Here is a 20,972-nt window from a genome sequence, read left to right as displayed (position 1 = left end):
CCTTCACTAGTGGGCCCCAAGCTTGCCAAGCCCTACTGTGCACCCAGTCCTCCAGATACTCTCTCCTGCCTCCACGCATCTGTGCATGTGTTACCTCCTCCTGGAATACTCTTTTCCAAAACTTCAGGTTGGTGAACTCCTATTCTTTAAGAGAAAGTGCAAATCTCACCTTCTTTATGCAGCTAATCTCCTCTGTATCCTGCCACCCTTTGCATAAGGCTCCAGTTTAGGGCTTTGCATTACTGTATGATAATCTCCCCAACTGGACCATGAGCTGAGAAGAGACCACATCCTAAAAACTACATTCAACTCCATTCTTCCAGCTGTTTTAGCCAAAAATCTCAGAAGTCATCCCTGACTCTGCCTCTCACACTCAAATCCATGTTCTTCAGCAAGTCCTATTGGCTCAGCTTTCAAAACATGTCCAGAACCCAATGACATCTTCTCCATGCACTCTTCTCCACCCTGGGCTGAGCAACTGCCACCATTACCTGGACTTCTGTACTATCAGCCTCCTAAGAGGTCTTCACCTTCTGTCCTCAGCCGTCTCTGGTCTCATCTCCATACAGTAGTCTCCACAGATATCCTCATTTTTACTGAAAATGCCCATCTGAGGGCAACTGCTCTGGGAGTGTAACTGATCACACAGAGAAAGTTGTCAGTACCTGTAGTCCAGGCAAGGGAGCTGGAAGTTTAATGTTCAGGAAACTTCGAACCAACTGGTAAGTCCCGGGCACCCCGCCCAGCTGGGCCTGATGCAAATTTCCAAAGACAGTCACAAGGGTGTAATTCTTATAACTGGAAAAATTTTAAAAGAAAAAACAGGGAAGATTGAAAACATTTATTACACATCTCTATGCCCATATCCATGACATTACACTGTAGCTTGGAAGGGCAGGGCCTAGACTTCAAGCTCAATGCAGAAGAGGAAACAGTATATGCTTAATGAAGCAAACTACATTATTACTCAGTGGGCTGTGGATCACAGTAGATTTCTCATCACTGCGGAAACTCAAAAGAATCCCTGGAGGAACACAACTGTGGATTTCAAATACATTAAGGGTGGATATACAGAATAATAATTGCTCCAGCTCACAGCCTAATGCTCTGGTGGGTTCTTGTTAAACTTTTTATTTTGAAAACTTTCAAACCTACAAAAAATTAAAATAGTTCAATGAATGCACATAACCTTTTACCTAGATTTACCAATTTTTAACATTTCTTTATGTTTTCTCTCTCCACACACACATAACATTTTTCTCCCCTCAAACCACTTGAAAATATGTTATAAAAATCAGGGGCTACTTTATCTGTAAATATCATATGGCTCTGAAGAACTAGGACCTTCTCCTGGCTAACCTCAATATCATTATGATACCAAGAAACTTAACATTAATTTATTATTATCAAAAATATAACCCACATTTCTTAATAGTGTCCTTTACAGTTTTTCAAGCCAGAATCTCATCAAGAAAATATAATTGTCAAGCCACTTTCCCTTAATCTAAGATAATTCCATTAATTCTACCACTATTTTTGTCTTTCATGACAATGATCTTTTTTTTTTTTTTTTTTTTTTTTTTTTAAAGGCAGAGTCTTGCTGTGGTTCCCAGGCTGGGATGCAGTGTCTATTAACAAGTGCCCTTATTTTTTTTGAGATGGATTCTCACTCTAGTCGCCCAGGCTGAAGTGCAGTGGCGTGATCTTGGCTCACTGCAACCTCTGCCTCCTGGGTTTTCAAGCATTTCTCTTGTCTCAGCCTCCCAAGCAGCTGGGATTACAGGCGTGGGCCACCACACCCAGCTAATTTTCGTATTTTTAGTAGAGACGGGATTTCACCATTTTGGCCAGGCTGGTCTCGAACTCTTGACCTCAAGTAATCCTCCTGCCTTGGCTTCCCAAAGTGCTGGGATTACAGGCGTGAGCCACCACGGCTGGCCCACAAGTGCCTTTAAAGCACTCTACAGCCTCGAACTCCTGGGCTCAAGCAATCTTCCCACCTCAATCTCCTGAATAGCTGGTGCTAGAGGTACACGCCACCATGCTCAGCTGGATACTGACCTTTTATTTATAGAGTCCAGTCCAGCTGTCTGGTAGAATATCTTGTAAGCTGGATCATTATTTGATTCAGGTTCAACTTTTTTGCCAGTAGCCCTACATAGCTAATGCTGGCACTTCCCACTTAATCCCACAATGAAGTAGGTAGTAGGTTTGCTTCTTTATTGGTAACACTAGATATGATTCACTTGCTTGAAAGATGTCCACCAGATTTCTCCATTACAATTTATTATTCTCTTTGTACTTAATAAGTAGTCTGTGGGGCAATACATGGAAGTCATGCAAGTATTCTATTCACCAACAATCTTTTACTCAACGGTTTTACTTTCCATTGATGGTCCTTGCTGCACCAGTTATTACACTGGTGGTCGCAAAATGATGATTTTTCTACCATTCCCTCTTCATTTATTTGCTAGCATGCTGCTTAAAATCCTCTGTAGTGGTTTTAAGTGTTTCCATACCAAGATTAAATAGTCCAATTCACAGATACCCAAATATGTGGTTAATGTAATAACTTTCTAAATATAATGTGTTCTTGTCAAAAACAAGAGACTACCTCAAAAAGTCAGGTGTTCAACACCAGGTGAAGTAAAACAACAGAGAGAGTGAAACAACCTAAATCTTAATAGCAGGAAACAGACTCAACAAAAAAAATTTTTTTTTTTTTTTTTGAGACGGAGTCTCGTTCCATCCCCAGGCTGGAGTACAGTGGCGCCATCTCGGCTCACTGCAACCTCTGCCCTCGGGTTCAAGCGATTCTCCTGACTCAGCCTCCCGAGTAGCTGGGACTACAGGTGCGCGCCATCATGCCTGGCTAATTTTTGTATTTTTAGTAGAGAAGGGGTTTCACCATGTTGGCCAGGATGGTCTCAATCTCTTGACCTCGTGATCCGCCCGCCTCGGCCTCTCAAAGTGGGGGGATTACAGTCGTGAGCCACTGTGCCCGGCCGACTCAATGAAATTTTAGCCACTGTGCCCAGCCGACTCAATGAAATTTTATGCAGTTATGAAAAAAAATACACGTCAAGAACAGGGGGGAAAAAAGAAATATAACAAGGTAATAGGAGCCTCTAGATGGTATACAGGTCCTCCCCTCTTTTTTCACGTCTTATTTTTAGCATCTTCCAAAGTTTCTATAATAAGGATGTAACATTTTTATAATGAAAAACAAAATTTAACAAATGTTAATGAGTTCCCCATCATTGGAAGTTGCTTTTTTTTTTTTTTTAAGATAGAGTCTTGCTTTGTTGCCCAGACTGGAGTGCATGGAGTGCAGTGGCACGATCTCAGCTCACTGCAACCTCTGCTTCCCAGGTTCAAGTGATTCTCCTGCCTCAGTCTCCCAAGTAGCTGGGACTTGTGCCAGGTGCACACCACCACACCCAGCTAATTTTTGTATTTTTAGTATAATTGGGGTTTCACGATGTTGGCCAGGCTGGTCTTGAACTCCTGGCCTCAGGTGATCCACCCTCCTTGGCCTCCCAAAATGCTGGGATTACAGGCGTGAGCCACTGCACCTGGCCTGGAAGTATTTATAAGCAGAGGTTGGATAAGAAATTGAGGAGTTCTATAGCAGCCAGGACAAACAGATGCCCACTATGGTCTCTTCCAATTGGAATTAAGACAGTCCATGTGCTGACAAGGGCCTAAGCTGAAGAAGTTTAAATTCCTTGAGGGCTAAGAAATATATATCATGCCTCAAATCTTGGAATGTGGCAGAGAAGAGACAGACCAATCCTATATTTTCACAACATTTCAGCCTTGTAATTGAAAAATTATTTGGGACTGGTCTACTTTGCCATCTGGTGCATTACATCACTTGAACTATTATTATATGCATACTGTCGGTGAATCAGCAGCAGAGAAAAATATTTTAAAACTCAGTGTAATTATTCTAAAATACCCCCTTTATGAAAGGTGACAATGAACGCTCACAAAAGATGCCATGAGAGAGTGATGCCACTACAGTGAAAAATAAACTTAAGATTACAATTATGAACAGGAAATTCCCAAATAGCTCCAAGAAGCACCGTTAAAGAAATTAATGGAACAAGATAATTTTTAAAACTAAACGAAAAGACTAAAAGAAATGGACTGGCTTACCAGCAATTTAAAACCAAGGAAAGCAGCCCAGTACCATTGGTGAACTCAAGCACTAATGTTAAGGATCAGGGTGATCAAGAAAAAAGTAGTCCCGAGCAGTCATACACTTACACTCATTGAAAAAAAATAAAAATTAAAAAAAATCCTAGGCCAGGCACGGTGGCTTACGCCTGTAATCCCAACACTTTGGGAAGCCGAGCCCAGTGGATCATCTGAGGTCAGGAGTTCAAGACCAGCCCGGCCAACATGGTGAAACCCCATCTCTATTAAAAATACAAAAATTAGTCAGGCATGGTGGCGGGCTACCATGCTATTCAGGAGGCTGAGGCAGGAGAATCGCCTGAACCCGGGAGGCGGAGGTTGCACAGAGCCGAGATCACACCATTACACTACAGCCTGGGCAACAAGAAGGAAACTCCATCTCAAAAAAAAAAAATAGCTGGGCATGGTAGCACACACCTCGGGAGGCTGAGGTGGGAGGACTGCTTGAGCCTGGGAGGCAGAAGTTGCAGCGAGCCCAGATTATGCCACTGCACTCCAGCATGGGTGACAGAGCCAGACCATCTTACAAAAAAAAAAAAAAAATTCCTGGAAGTTTTTATATAGTCTAAGAAATTCTGACTCATTTTGCCGACTGGTAACAAATAAATGCTACTATGTATGTAGGTTCTTTATGGCTGAAGATTGATAAACCCAAAACTTAAACACAAAAATTCAGCCAACACTTGGATGAATTATTTTATAAACCCTTTATTCCTATACTAGGAGAATAAAAATCCATTTTGAGCTCCAGATTTTTCTTAACCAGGGAGTGGAAGCTAGTGAGTGTAATGTGTCTGATGGTGTTCATTTCAGTAGCTCTCATCTAATTAATATACTATTTGGTATAAAAACCTATTCTCTGCTGTACCAAGTTTGAATTACCTCAGTAACATACAAGGAAATCTTCTGACTTCCTAATGAAGTATTGTTTTATTGACAAAAGGCGATCTCACTGCAAGGCTGCTGGCAGGTGCAGAGGCTGAGTGGCAAAGGCCTGCAATTTAGCAAGTGTATTCAACTTGGCTTTCTCTTCTCAGGCCAGCAGGGAGGGGCCCAGCACCCTGTCTCTAAAATAAAGATTCTATTGCACACTCATGACAACCCCTGCTGGCCAATTCAGAGTTGGAAGGAGTGTCCACAGGGAGGGATGATGGCATGGGTCCTACTAACGAAGGGAACAATACTTTGGGCACAAAGGCACTGCCACAAACCCCTCAATAACCAGCTCTGATTGGTGAGGAGGTGGCAAAGAAACCCAGGCATAAATCACAGGCATTATCAGCTCGGAATGACCCTGACTTATGGGAATTAACCAAGTAGAGTCAGAACAAAAATAAAGGGAAAGGAGTTTTCCTAGGGTTTGAAGGTCGTAACATGCCTGGGAGTAAAATTAAAATGTGGAGAGAAAAGAGCCTAAGGAGTAATGGCTGAACCACATTAGAAAACGATTATGACCTAAGGCACTACGGCCTTACGTATTAAGAGAGAGTGTGGAGAAAGAAAAAGGGAATTCGAACAGTGCTCACTTACCATGATTTTTTAATGTGTGATTTTTATACCACTGCAGAAACAGTCCTGGTAGGGAAGTGAAACAGGATTACAACTCTGAGCCTTGTTCAATTTAACATAATAAATCTTAAAGTATACCTACAGCACACTTAGCCTGAGGACAACTTAAGATCTGAGAAACAGCTGACTGCAAGGGATGTGAAAGCCAGCCCCACTGTGCTACTGCTGCCTTACCTCTGCTCAAGGTACGCCAAGGCCTGCCTGACAAACTCCATGCGCACTTCCACGCTGCTGCGGTTCTTCAGGGCATCAGTTGCTGGTGTCAACAACACATCTGTCATTTGTTTTACCATGGTCCACATGTCAGAAATGCTCTGCACATAAACGAAACTGCATATGACAATGCTGCAGGGCCAGAGAAATTATCTAGTTCTTTGTGGCACTCTGACCTCCAAGGTGGGCAGAATGTGGTGGGGGATGAGGTTCATGTCATCTGTCTGTGACGGCTAGGCTTAAGCTCAGTGCAGAAGATGTGTCTCTGCTGGCCAGACTTCAGAGTTCCATCCACCGATGAGCACCCCTACCCCTGCCCTGAGTTGGTTTTCAGATGAATTACTATTCCAGGTCTGACATAACCACGTACATAATTAAAACCACACACAAGTCGCGAGAACACTGAATCTCAGCGGGTTATCCCTTTAGAGAGAAGGAATCCATTTATAGTCATCCAAAGTTCTAGAAGTTTAAACTCAAAGAGCTGCATTTCAGTCCTTACAAGGTTATCTGAGTTTCTAAAGGCTTAAAATAAGAGTTTAACCTAATAATACAGGTTTTTGTCCTCCCAGAGACACTCCAGGGGCCACCGCTCTTACCTTACTTGGTGAGCGTCACAGCCTCCCATTTTCCTTCCTACTCACTCCCTTCAAAAGACGCCTCCCAGGAAAGGAGCGGGCGTTCTTTCCTCTGTGTTACCACCACACAGCTGGGACTCCCTCTCCCCAGAATCCTTCTGCCTGTAAATCGCTCCTTAAAAACAACGTGTTCCCTGAACCCTTGGCAATACTTTAAATGTATGAGTCCTTGCAGGATAGCACTGATTGGAGAAAAAGCAGGTTTATACTTGCTCCAAAGCAAAAGAGAAAAGGCTGTTTTCATGGTCTCTCTCAAAAATTAAAACTTTAGAATGTCCAGACAAATGTGACTCTTCCTAGGTGGTGGAATGATTGGTGAAACCTGACTTTCTTCTTTAGATCTGTTTACATTGTCTTATATTTTAGTATTTTAAAAAATTAAGCTCGAGACCATCCTGGCCAACATGGTAAAACCCCGTCTCTACTAAAAATACAAAAAAATTAGCCAGGCATGGTGGCGGGTGCCTGTAGTCCCAGCGACTCGGGAGGCTGAGGTAGGAGAATCGCTTGAACCCAGGAGGTGGAGGTTGCAGTGAGCCCAGATCTCACCATTGCACTCCAGCCTGGGCAACAACAGCGAAACTCCATCTTAAAAAAAAAAAAAGAAAGAAAGAAAAAAAAAAGTTAGATACTTTTTTTTTTTTGAGACAGGGCCTCACTCTTTGTCACCCAGGCTGGAGTACACTGGCATGATCATGGCTCACTGCAGCCTTGGCCCCCCTGGACTCAGGTAATACTCCCACCTCAGCCTCTCGAGTAGCTGGGACTACAGGTGCATGCCACCATACCTGGTTAATTTTTCTATTTTTTGTAGAGAGGAGGTCTTGCCATGTTGCCCAAGCTGGTCTTGAACTCCTGGGTGCAAGCCATCCACCCACCTCAGCCTCAAAACGTGCTAGGGTTACAGATGTGAGCCACCACACCGGGCTGAGCAATTTTTAAAAAGACAAAAAAAAATCTGTGTATGGGTGCTTGCTTCCATAATAGCCTTCCCTCCTTTCTTCCTTCCTCCTAGCCACCTACCAAGTAGTCATCCATCCACTTTTTTTTTTTTTTTTTTAATTTTTTTTGCCCCTTATGGGAGAAAACTGGCCAGGAATAAGGGATGAGGGAGGAGAATAAAGAAAGGCAGTATATGTGTGTGTCAGAGGAACAGAACCAGTGGTATATAAAGAATGCTCACAAAGGCCCCACCGAGTCAAGCTCCAGGGCACACAGGTGTGAAAAGCCATCACCTTGACAATTCAGCTCTCATTAAGGAGCCTACTAGATTGTGTAAGGAGGGAAACTGGTGAGTGGGGAGTAAAAGCCTGATGGGACTTCAAAGCAAATACGGCTTGAAGAGAACTCTTGTGACTATCAATTGATACTGGCAGGGCCTTTTGAAGATGCATTTAAAAAAATTCATCATCAAGAAAACCACCCAAAGTTATTTAAAATAAAACTGAAGAACCGTTAACATTTCATTCCACAGAACGGGGTGTCTCCGCAGCACATTTCAACCAAATCGGCAAGTTGCTAGCCCCATTAGAACACTGGACCCCAGTTTCTACTTGAGTTAGCTCTAGGTGCTACCTTATCATCCAGCTCTGCGACGGAAGCACAAAGGTCCACCAGGTTAGGCTGCAGGTGTCCATTTACAATTTTCTCATTATAGATATAAATCTGAAATGATAAAAAGCAAAGTAAATGGCACAGTATCTATTTTCTCTTCTTTGTAAACCTGAAGCAGGCAACGGCTGGCAGAAGCTTCGGCCAACCTTTCCTTCCTCGGAGTGGCTGAGCCATCCACACTGGCCAGCTCCCCAGTTGCGCTGGGGTTGTGGGTAACACACCAAAGCTAACTGCCACCCCACCCTCCAAACACCTGAGGAATGGGAGCAGCGGGGTCCAGGGGGAGAAGAACCACAGGCAGATCTGTGCCTCTCTGTCCTAGTGAGGAAGCACCCAGGGGAAGACAGGGGAATGGAAGGGCCCTGGCTGCTGCTTCCTAATAACCAAGGCAAAGGACTCAATTTTTTCAAAAGGACTGAATGGCCCTGGTATAGGGTTCATGGATGGAGTGGGGAATGTTGGGCACTGCCTCCCTCCACAAGTGTTAGAATAGCAGGTGTGGCACATGTGGAATATCCATTTCTCCTGGAAAGAATCTCCGTTCTTCAGGTAAAATTTTCTTAAGGAAAATGAACTATGTGATATTTAAGGTATGGGAAAGCCACTCTTACTTTAGATTTTATTTTCAAGGAGCTAAAATGATGACAGTAGAAATCGTAAATTCACTCTTCTAGATTTAGAACTAGTTAAGTCCTGGTAGGGAAGTGAAACAGGACTTCATTAGTTAAGATTTAGGGCTTAACTAGTCCTAAATCTTAACTAGTTAAGTTCTAAATCTTCCTGTGGAAGATTCTACTTTGTATATGAAGTCTTTGCTCTCCCATAGTAGTGATGTTAGACAAATCATGACCTTGTTGAACTGTAGTTTCCCTCTACGTTAAATGGGGAACATCAGTATCATTCATCTTCCAGGGCTGTTATAAAGATTACATGGTTTCGCTGGGCACAGTGGCTCAAGCCTTTAATCCCAGCACTTTGGGAGGCCGAGGCGGGTGGATGACCTGAGGTCAGAAGTTCGAGACCAGCCTAGCCAACATGGTGAAACCCTGATCTGTACTAAAAATACAAAAATTAGCCAGGTGTGGTGGTGCATGCCTATAATCCCAGCTACTTGGGAGGCTGAGGCAGGAGAATCACTTGAATCTGGGAGGCAGAGGCGGAGGCTTCAGTGAGCTGAGATCGCACCACTGCACTCCAGCCTGGGTGAAAGAGCAAGACTCCGTCTCAATCAATCAACCAACCAATCAATAAAATGGTTTTAAACCATGACGTAGTACTTATTCACTCAATGAGCATTTCTTATGGGCCTTCCTTTGCAAGGTACTGTTCAACATGGGATATAATGCTTCACTCTTCAGTGGAGAGGACAGCCGTGTCAACAGACACAATATTACGGTGTTGTATGTGCTATGAAATGTTAGTTTAATGACATCTTTAGTCTTTGCAGGTGTAGAAGACACACAGTCTCTCTTCTCAGAAGCCTATATTTCATCAAGCTTCTCTCCGTGGCAATAGAGGAGTCAGCCATATAATGAAGGTGAAGGGTAAAGGATGCAGATGCACGGGGGAGTAAAAAGAGAGAGGTATAAAATTGGAGCAGGAGGAAATAAATGAAGGCCAGTGGCAAAACATGAGGGGGTTGGAAGGAGGGGATCTCATGTGTAGGAAGGTGATGAAGCTGGGGGCTTCAGCTGCCTGGAGTTTGACATGGCAATGGCACCCCAAAGAAGAGAGACTTTTAAAAAGACATTTAGAAAATTTCTCTCAACAAAGGGTAAAAGAGGGACTTCTGATAATACCATCAGCTAACCAGGTAATTCAATTCATGTGGAATGCCACTGACTAAATAACTGGCAGCTGAAGAGAGACCCCTTGGTTAAAGAGCACAGGGTCTAACAGTTTCTCACTGCCCCCTGCTCACCTCCATAGCTGCCCTGTTTTTGCCTCCAACCACCCTACTCCAGGCTGGAGGAGGATGAGGTGGGTAATGTTGAGGGCCACAAGTGGGACCCTTGGGTCCCCCTCAAAGAATCTGGGAGGTGGTAATGGCTGAGCAGATATTCCTGGAGCACTGCTGGTAGAGGATAATCTTAAGGGGATGGAGGCCCACTGCCCTCAATTCAAGAAACAGGATATTTTTCCTTCTTTGTACTTTGTGGGAGAAAGCAGCAAATTACAATAAAGCACAAAGTCAGCTGGCACTGCTTTATTTAAAAAGTCAATTCCAGCTATGTATGGTCCTCAGGGTGGTTTCAGTCCAACAGAATTCCTGTGCTTACCACAAAGCATCTCAATCCATACCCATACTATTGGACAGTCTTCATCTACAACCAGAAGGATGACCCCTAAAATATTATGACCTTTTCTAGGACAACAGTGGTATTAAGTAGTGAATACACTATGCTTATCAAGACAAAAAAGCATTTAGAAAATTTCTCTCAACAAAGAGTGAAAAAAGGATTTGTTAATACCATCAGCCTACCAGGTAATTCAGTTAATACGGAACTCCATTTGCTAAGCAGCGGTTACCTGAAGCTTTACTGTACATGGGATTATTGCCAAAAATGCATACTGAGATGCTGTGGTCAGTGTAAAGGACAGACTTCAATTTCCTCAAATCAAATGTGAGTAATTCTATTACCCTATTTGATAGAATTCTCCAGTGGCCTATGGTAAAATATTAACTAGTTCTCTAAATGAAAAAATACAACTTGCTTTCAGGGTTTGACTTTTACAAGTTTTTGTTTCCTTTTACTCCCTAGAGGTTCACAAAGGATTTTCCTGGCTTAATCCCCCTTGAAATCACACTTACTTGCCGCGCATAGGCCATCTCGATGTTATCCAGAGAGCTTCGACCAGGGGGTCCCACATCACTGATGTAGCTTGGCTGTGGATAAATACACATTCAGAATCAGTTAGGGACAGTATTCAGTCATGTGAAGAAATAAAATCACATCATAAACATATTCTTGTCTTTAACAGAGCTGCGAAAAGTCTGTTTCCTAGTTATGAATTCCTCAAAGTGATGATTTTAGGGATTTCAATAACATGCAACTTTTACTGTGAACACATGAGAAGAGAGCAGGCATGAGACTGGATTAACTAAATAAGAGTGAGGGGCTGCATAAACCCTATCGATACCTCAATGACTGTTTCTGGAAATGTACATCTTTCCAACATTCTGTTTCAATCTCAAGCCCCCTCTCTACCTCATCTTCCCTTCCCATGTCTTCACACTAGTGAGGCCCTTATTTTTATCAGTGGGCCTCTTTTTCATCAATCATATCAGGCAGTTGAGGGAAAGCAGTTTATAGAGTCAAACACCTGATTCAGACATTTCCACACTAGACTCCACACTAAGACAACAGCTGCTGATTACTTTTCTGTTATCTGAAGATGTGAGACCAGGGCAAGTTGGACATTCATTCAGTAAATATTTGCTAAGTGCCTGCCACATGCACAGCTGTGTGTATATCCATCTCCATAAGAACAAAAACAAGCCAGCCTGCGAAGCCTGTCCCCAAAGAGCTTACAATCTGAAGAGGAGAGTGCAATAAAAATACAGTCATATATTACTTAACAATGAGGATAGGTTCTGAGAAATGCATCATTAGGAGATTTCGTCATTGTGTGGACTTCATAAAGTATACTTACACACACTAGATGGTTTAGCCTACTCCACACCTACGTTGTATGCATAGCCTATTGCTCCTAGGCTACATACCTGTACAACATATTACTATACTGGATACTGTAGGCAACTGTAACACAATGGTAAGTGTGTATATATTTAAACATAACTAAATATAGAAAAGGCACATAAAAATATGGTATAATCTTATGAAGCCAGCCACCATCACATATGCAGTGCATGACTGTGTATGAAAAAAGTTTTAGTCTTTTTTAAGAAAGAATATTCATCTTTAGCTAAGCTTATTTCTTCTGTAAAGAAATACAGATCAAAATTAGGTAAATTCTTAAGTTCCCACTGACTAGTTTGTACTGTAGCATAGCAGAGATCAAATTCTTTAAGCTTATCTCATTTATTAAAAAAAAAAGCTGAATGTTCCATACACTAAAATCTAAAATAAATCAGTTTAAACTAAGCTTTCTGTGAAACCAATGGAGAAGATAACAGCCAAGCTTCCCAGCACTATGAAGCTGGTAAAAGGAAGAGTACAGTGGGCATGCACCAGGAGTGGGGGAGAGAGGGGAGGGGAGTTATCAGAAAGGCAGTTAAGCCCCTGGTTCTGGAGAATGAACACTGGACTGTCAAGGATGCCTGGGTTCCAGGAGGGCCACTTCACTCCCTGGCTTTGGGTTCTGGAGCAAAGCACCTCCTCAGATTCCCATTAGTCAAATGAAGGGGCTATCCTAGGTGACCTTGAGAGGTCCCCTCAGCTCTGATTTCCAGCTATCACTGGTATTAAAAGAGCTTAAACAGTTCACTGATCTGGGTAGATGCTGCTGGCTGGCACAATGACCATTCCCAATTCCTACTTCTCACATCTTTACACTCTGCCACCTTTCAAGCTGGAATTTAGAGTTATTAGGTTGGTGTGCAAAAGTGATTGTGGGTTTTGCCATTACTTTCAACGGCAATCACTTTTGCACCAACCTAATAAATGTACCCAATAGTGTGCTGGTAAATGTTTTTTTAACAGCCAGCTCTTGGGAAAAGGGATGATGGGTAGCATTGCTGGTGTCTGTGGTTTAAATTCCCCACCATGGCAGATTTCAAGCTATTCAAGGTAATATCAACTAGACTGCAAATTCCTTGAAAATTTAACAACAGGTCCTCATGTGCTGATCCCTATACACCACTGAATATACCCTTTTCCAGACTCTACTACAGCAAGGAATGGCACACCCTAGTTCTAGCCAATGAGATGAAAACACAAGCCTGCTAGTATACTTGGGGACAGATTCTGCTTTTACTGATTGGAGGGCTGAGGCAGGGGGCCTGTCATGGCTTTTCAGCTCTCTCCCCTTCTTTCTGCCTTGAATGCAAATATAATGTCTACAGCTCCTGCAGCCATCTTGTGAACCTAAAGTAGATGGATGTGCTAGAGAGGGTAGTGCACCAGGACAGAAAGATGTTGGGTCCCTGACGGCACTGCAGAACAACTGGATTAACATCAACACTCTCCACACCTGCAGACATCTTGGTAGGTGAGAAATATACACCCCTATTCAAGCTACTAAAGCTCAAGGTTTCCACTACTCACAGCCGAAAGCATTCCTACCTGAAACACAGATTTAATTTAAAAAACCACTGGGTTACAATAATAACAATAGCTATTAATGAGCACTTACTATGTGCCAAGCACTGTTTGAATTTCCATGTTATTAACTCCACAACCCTATGAAGTAGGTACTTTTATTTATTTATCCATCTTACAGGTGAAGACACAAAGGCACACACAGAGGTGAAGCAATTTGCCCAAGTTCACTTCAGTAGGAAGCAGTGGAGCTATGGCTTGAATCCACAGTCTGGCACCACACTCTGTACTCTTTGCTACTGCTCTATCCTGCCTGCCAGGGCAGCCTAGGGCAACTCTCCAAAAACAGTCATCACAGAACAGTAGAGAGGAGTAGTAGTAGTAGTAGTAGTAGTAGTAGTGGTAGTAGTAGTAGTAGCAGCAGCAGGAGTAGCTGGAAATCCTGGATCCACTACTTATAACAATGTGACCTGGAGCATACTGCTGCCTTTAAGCCTCAGTTTCCTTAGCTGTAAAGTGGGGGTGGTAATGGTATCCACCACATAGGATTGGGATGAAGATTAAATGGGGAGAAAAATAGTATGAATCCCTACCTCACAGCACTGTTGTGAGGAATAGGTGGAAGACCTCAACACAGTGTCCAACATATGGTCAATAAACGCTAGCTGTTATCACTTTATAAACAAAAAGAAACCACCACAACGAACACAGGAGCAAATCCTATGCTCAACAACAACAGACAGATATGGACACCTCAGAAATATGACCTAAAGTATTTTACTTTGTGCAGGCTGAAAGTCTCATTTCATTTTTCTGCAATGAATACACATTCCTTGTTTGATGGAAGCCCCCCCAAGCCCCCCGGCCAGGGCATTTTATACTTCTGGACTCATTCTGAGTCTTCCTATTAACACTGTATTAAGGACTGTTCTCTAAGACAGCCACCTTTCTGAAACAGAGCTATCCAAAAGCTGGAGATTCCACAGTCTTTTTACAGGACACAGCACTAAGCCTGTTAATTCCAGTAACCTAGTCAAGGAGAATAAACAAGGAAATGAAAAGGAGAACAGCACTAAAGCATTTTTGCAAGGACACAGTTGTTGTAGCTAAATATACATGAGCAGCCTTGAGAAATATTTTCCAGTGCTAAAAACCTAATTTTTAAAATTATCCATTTAAAAAGTAGCTGGGTATCAGCCTTCAAATTTCCATTTAAATTAATTTTGCCTAATGCTCTTGTTTTCAAAGGTACCTATCCTTCAGTTGCCCTTGACCAAGCCGTTATTTCACCACACATAAAGTCAATTATCCACAAGAGGATGTGTACGTGCACATTCCTGAACAGAGGAACCGGCAAATATTTAGCTGGAATTCCACAGCCAGGGACTGCCTGAGGGCTGGGAAAGCCACCAATCTCTGGGGTTCTCTGCAGTGGGGCTTGGTGGGGCCATAGCAAGGACGACAGGACAAGATGACAGGAGCAGGGAGCCAGAGACCAAAAGAGCAGGGAAGACAACAGGGTTTCTTCTTTTAGAAGAAAACAAGCAGCTCACCCAGGAGTCTGGAGACAGATATGTGGAAAAACAGCAGCCTCTGGGAACACAAACTGAGAACAGTCTCGTCAGAGTAGATGGTGTTCCCAAGACAGCCATTCCAGGACAGGATGGGGACCGAAAGTGGCAGGAGGGAACCGCAAACTTGTATTAAGCACCTACTATTGTACAAAGTGTATCCAGGGATGCATAAAACTCTTTTCCCAAGGAAAGCACATTCTAGTTAGAAAAAAACGAAATGCAGGCAAGGCGTGGTGGCTCATGCCTATAATCTTAGCAATTTGGGAGGCTGAGGCAGGTGGATCACTTGAGTCCAGGAGTTCAAGAACAGCCTGGGTGACATGGCAAAACCCTGTCTCTACAAAAAACAAAAACAAACATTAGCTAGGTGTGGCGGAACGCGCCTGTAGTCCCAGCTATAATACTTGGGAGGCTGAAGTGAGAGGATCACTTGAGCCCGGGAAGCGGAAGTAGCAGTGAGCTGAGATTGCGCCACCGCATTCCAATCTGGGTGACAGAGACCCTGTCTCAAAGGTGGGGGAGAAAAAGAAAAAAAAGGAATGCAACTAGCACTCCTAGCAAAACGAATATAGGGTAGTAAGAAAATATGATGATACTGCAGACGGAAAAGAATTTAATTTCTAAGTGGAATGTTTTGGCTTTATGTAAGCAAAATGGAAACATGGTGATTAATTTACAATAGTTAGCTTTAAAATCTGTAGGCAAAAGTCCAGTACTACTAGGAAAAAAAACACCAACCAGGGACCAGAGAGGACTAGGGTCCTAAATGCAACCCAGGTAATAACTGTGTGACCTTATTAACCCTACTAATGATTGTGTGACCATGGACAAAATGAGAGGAATACTTGGGCCACACATAGGCCGGAACACTATTAGAACTACTAAAAAACGACAGACATCTATGTGTACTAACCTAGGAGAAGTTGCAAAATATGTAAAACAAAAAACATAATGCAAAATTATAGGAACTAATATATAAAATGATACTATTTGAGATAATAAATCGATAAGATACACAGACGTGCATGTAAGGCCCTGGGAAAAACTGGAAGTGTGTGCACCACTGACAGGTTGTGTTTGGGTGCAGGATGGGGAAGAGCAGCAGAGTGGGTCTACATTCCTTTACTGTCAGAAAAGCGCACAAGATCAGACAAGGGCCTGTTGAGTTGAGGTTTTTAAAAAATCTTTTTGAAAGAGCAGCAGAGCACTTTCTATACCTGAACTCCTACTCAAACCCCTAACAGGTGAACTGGGTCCATCCCCAAGGAAACTGCCAGGGAGCCACAAAATACAGCTCAGAATCCTATGGTCTGCAGTTTTCAAACTGTTAGTTCATATTCTACTATATTTCATTTCATCTAATAGTCCACCTATTGTAAAACACTGTTATGTATCAATAAGAAATTTTAAAATGCTGTTAATGATATACTGCTGAATTTAAGACATATTCTGATTTGAGAGATGTTGAGATGTGATGGAATATAGTATTAAGAGTTATCAAAATTAGAGACTATGTTCAACATACACTGTTCACATATCATAGTGTGGAATGTTACCATCATTATCTACACTTATTAAGCTACAGTTTAGCTTCTCTAGTGAGATTTCTTGCTGAGTCATGTTCCAGACAATACATTAAGGGATTGCTCATTGACTATGTCTAATACCACAAAGCAGCCACTAGACTACACTCAGGTTAAATTTATCTTTAAATGTTGTTTTAAAAGTTGGCTAAGGTACATCATGGATTCCCCAAACTGCTCAAATCCTGCATGCTGTCATGCAAGCCTCAACAGGGAAGTTCTTCCGCATGCTGAGCAGATGCAAAAACTGGGATGTGAGGATTTGTAGCCAGGGGTCTCATTTTTGTTTCAAAGCACATCATTTTTATTCACACCACAACTTAAAGAGTTAGTAACAATCTTTCAATTCCTACTTTCCTCTAAAAAGTATACTTTTTTCTTCCAGTGATATCCTAAGGAAATTAATTTCCCAAATTGACTCTACGCTACTGAAGCATCATTTCCTTTATTAAAACTTGCTAGGGGGGCCGGACACAGTGGCTCACGCCTGTAATCCCAGCACTTTGGGAGGCCAAGGCGGGCAGATCACGAGGTTAGGAGATCCAGATCATCCTGGCTAACACAGTGAAACCCCGTCTCTACTGAAAATACAAAAAATTAGCCAGGTGTAGTTGCGGGTGCCTGTAGTCCCAGCTATTCAGGAGGCTGAGGCAGGAGAATGGCATGAACCCGGGAGGCGGAGCTTGCAGTGAGCCAAGATCGCGCCACTGCACTCCAGCCTGGGCGATAGAGCGAGACTGTCTCAAAAAAAAGAAAAAAAAACCAACTTGCTAGGAACAGATATCACCAATGTCTCCTTTAGAAGGAACTGGGGGAAACTCCTGTTATTGGAAGGTGTGGGGGAAAAACATGTTTCAGAAACCACTATATCCTAGTCTACTTTTTGCTAAACAACAACAAACAAACAAAAAAAAGCTTTGAGCCTCTCTTTATATTAAATTACCAAAATTTGGACATTTTCCTTCAAGTGTTAAGGTCAGCTCAAAATTATGTGAAGCTGTCTTCTTAACCAATGACTCTATTCCAACGACCTTATTCCTGACAATAAGGTGCCCAGAAAAGAATGTTTTAGATATCGTCATACTCCTTTAATTATCTCCTCTATTTATATGCAAAGATTTTTTTGATTCCTAACAATACTTTATAAATCAAGGAAAACACTTAAAAAGGGATGGATCCATATTAAAATGATTAAAGTAAAAATGTGTATCTTACCAAATACCAACAATTGCACAAAGAATGCTAGAATATGCTGACTGTGTACACTATGCTAGGCACTGGGCTGGCCACTTTACATATTCTACATTCCTTACAACAACAGTTTTTTAAGAAAGACATTTCATGGCCAGACGCAGTGGCTCACACCTGTAATCCCAGCACTTTGGGAAACAGAGGGGGGCAGATCACTTGAGGTCAGGAGTTCGAGACCAGCATGGCCAACATGGTGAAACCCTGTCTCTACTAAAAATACAAAAATTAACCAGGCATGGTGGCACATGCCTGTAATCCCAGCTATTCGGGAGGCCGAGGCACGAGAATCACGCCATTCCACTCCAGCCTGGGTGACACAGTGAGACTCTGTTTCAAAAAAAAACAAAAACAAAATATTTCATAATGAGGAAGCCCAGGCTTGGGGACCCAAAGCCTGCTGAATACCAAAATCTGTCTTATGCCTTTTACATTGTGTAGTCTCCTATAAAGAGGGTGGACAAGGTGTCCGTCCATGTGAAGTATCACCTTTTCATTATTTTGAAGGAAATTATACGGAAAAGGCCTACAAAAACACAAGGTTCCACATACACACTGGAATGGTTAAACTTAAAAAGACAGAAAACATCAAGTGTGGCAAGGATATGGAACAAATGGAATTCTCACATACTGCTGGTGGGAGGGTACTCCAATACGACCATTTTGGAAAACAGTTTGGCAGTATCTACTAATGCTGAACATATGCATACCCTCTGGCTCAGCAATTCCCCTCTTAGGTGTACCCAACAGAGATGCAAATATGTGCTCACCAAAACACACAAAAATGCTCACAATAGTACTATTTATAAAAGAACTGGAAACTAAAAGGTTCACCAATACTAGAATGGATAAACAAATTGCAGTTATACTGTTTAGCCATGAGAATGAATGGCTTAAAAGTACATACAATAATATACAAAAGGTTACATAAAAGCAGCTAGAAACAACTGTAGATACTGTATGACTCCATTTACATAAAGTTCAAAAACAGGCAAAATTAATTTACGATATTGGATGTTAAGATAGTGGTTTCCCTTGTTGATAGTGGGTGGTGACCAGAAAGGACCACAAAGAGGATTTCTGGTAATGTTCTGTTTCCTCATCTGGGTGTGTTCCATTTGTGATGATTCATTGAGTTGTACACTGTTTAAAAATTTTTTAATTTTTTGAGACAGAGTCTCACTGTGTTGCCCAGGCTGGGTGTACAGGCTGGGGTACAGTGGTGCAATCACAGCTCACTGCAGCCCCAACCTTCTGGGCACAAGCGATCCTCCCACCTGAGGCTCTTGAGTAGCCCGGACTACAGGAGCGTGTAACCATGTCCAGCTAATTAAAAAAATTCTTTTTGTAGAGACGGGGTCCCACTATGTTGCCCAGGCTGGTCTCAAACTCCTGGATTCAGGTGATCCTCCTGCCTCAGCCTCCCGAAATGCTGGGATTACAGGCGTACGCCACTGCACTCAGCCTGAGTTGCATACTTACGTCTCTGCACTTTTCCATCTATACGTTATACATAAGGAAAAAAGTTCAAACAACAAACAACAAAATCTGTAAGATTCCAGAAAAAGGCAATTCCCTGGATAATCTGAAGAAAGACCTGTATGCATCACTTGCCAACATTTACAAACTACTCTGCCAGGTGTCACAATAGAGAATAGCAAAAGCATAGATAACTCCCTTCCACGGGGACTTGAGGTCAAGTAAGAAGAGTCTACTAAACAGACTATTCTATTTTTAAGAGAAGAGCAATCAAGAAAGAACATCCTATTATCAATTTATAATTACATCCAAATCCCAATACAGAACACAACCTATTAACACCATTTTAAAAAGTGAAGTTTATAAAACCATGAGCTGTTCTAATTATTTGCTCAGATTCACAAAGAATTGAGAAAGAAACATTAGGCTGACCAATGATATTATACATTTGTTTTTCGTTCCCAAAGACTCTGATTTCAGTCTGAAATCTTTAAGTCTAAGAAATAAGGGACAGGGTCCTTAATGAGCAATTTCCCAACACAATGACTTTGGCATCTATTTATTTGGGGGCTAGTTTAATAAAACAAAACCAAAAACCCTGGTGTTTAAATCAGGAACAAACCAGGAATAGATACCAGATGTGTAGTTACCCTTTGCCAATGCACCTATCCTTGACCTAGACTTCAGTAGAGTAAGAGTCCACAGGCCAACCGTCCTGGGTCTCACGAACATATTATGTGTCTCTCTGAGCCTCAGTTTTCTTATCTCGATGTGCAAAAAGAATCTTAGCTACTCATGAAACAACTTCTGGGGAAAAAAAGACTTATCAGGAAGCACTGATGATATTACCTGAAAACATCTAGCACCTAATTTTTGTAACGTAATTTTAAATCTTCACCTCTAAATTACATGAAACTGCTTTTTAAAAGACAATAGGGAATGGCTATTATGGGTCAGGTGCTTTACATTATCACTAATCTTCCTCAATAATCTCACTTCAATCAGTAAAGACCCTGAAGGTCTGCAGGGTTAATTAAATAACTTGGACAAAGCGTCAGAACTAGTTACTGCTGATTTGGAAAAGCTAGGAAAAAGCCCAGGGCTGCCCTCCCTCAACACCAGGTGGTAAATGTGTGGCAAGCCCTGGCTCCCTCTGGCACAAAGGCAAAAATCATAGATAAAGGGAGACACTCTTTTTTGCTGCTCCTGGATGTAGCCTCAAAATCCCTCTCAGGAAAGACCTCTGGGATACATGAAGGGAAAAAAGAAAAAATGCAGAACAGAGCATGCAGTAAGCTAACGTTTCTGTAAGAAGGAATGGGGATAAGAACATACAGTCTCATATACTTGTATAAAGACACTTTGCGAATTTACACAAGAAAGTACTAATAGTGATTACCTACGGGGAAGACAAAGGGAGAAGAGAATAGGGTATTTGGGGACAGGGTGCTTTAATATTTGAATCATACAACCACACTGCATATATATATGTATTTATATATATATATTTTTTTGAGACGGAGTCACGCTTTGTTGCCAGGCTGGAGTGCAGTGGCGGGATCTCAGCTCACTGCAACCTCCAACTCCCCTGGTTCAAGTGATTCTCCTGCCTCAGCCTCCGGAGTAGCT

General features: G+C 42.2%; 1 protein-coding gene across 5 annotated transcripts in view; it reads right to left on the bottom strand.

Moving 5' to 3' along the window:
* The window catches only part of NUP93 (nucleoporin 93), a 118,855-nt gene that overhangs the window by 15,141 nt on the left and 82,742 nt on the right, over positions 1-20,972 (bottom strand). For all 5 annotated transcript variants that reach the window (XM_054453032.2, XM_063655170.1, XM_063655171.1 and 2 more), the window contains 4 exons: positions 11,050-11,124; positions 8,199-8,288; positions 5,947-6,086; positions 666-798 (listed from right to left, as the gene is read on the bottom strand). In XM_054453032.2, coding sequence (XP_054309007.1) covers positions 666-798; positions 5,947-6,086; positions 8,199-8,288; positions 11,050-11,124 — 438 coding nt within the window. The remainder of the gene's footprint in view (positions 1-665; positions 799-5,946; positions 6,087-8,198; positions 8,289-11,049; positions 11,125-20,972) is intronic.

The sequence above is a fragment of the Pongo pygmaeus genome, chromosome 18, assembly GCF_028885625.2.
Source record: "Pongo pygmaeus isolate AG05252 chromosome 18, NHGRI_mPonPyg2-v2.0_pri, whole genome shotgun sequence".
NCBI lineage: Eukaryota > Metazoa > Chordata > Mammalia > Primates > Hominidae > Pongo > Pongo pygmaeus.
This window is presented reverse-complemented; position numbering and strand designations above follow the sequence as displayed.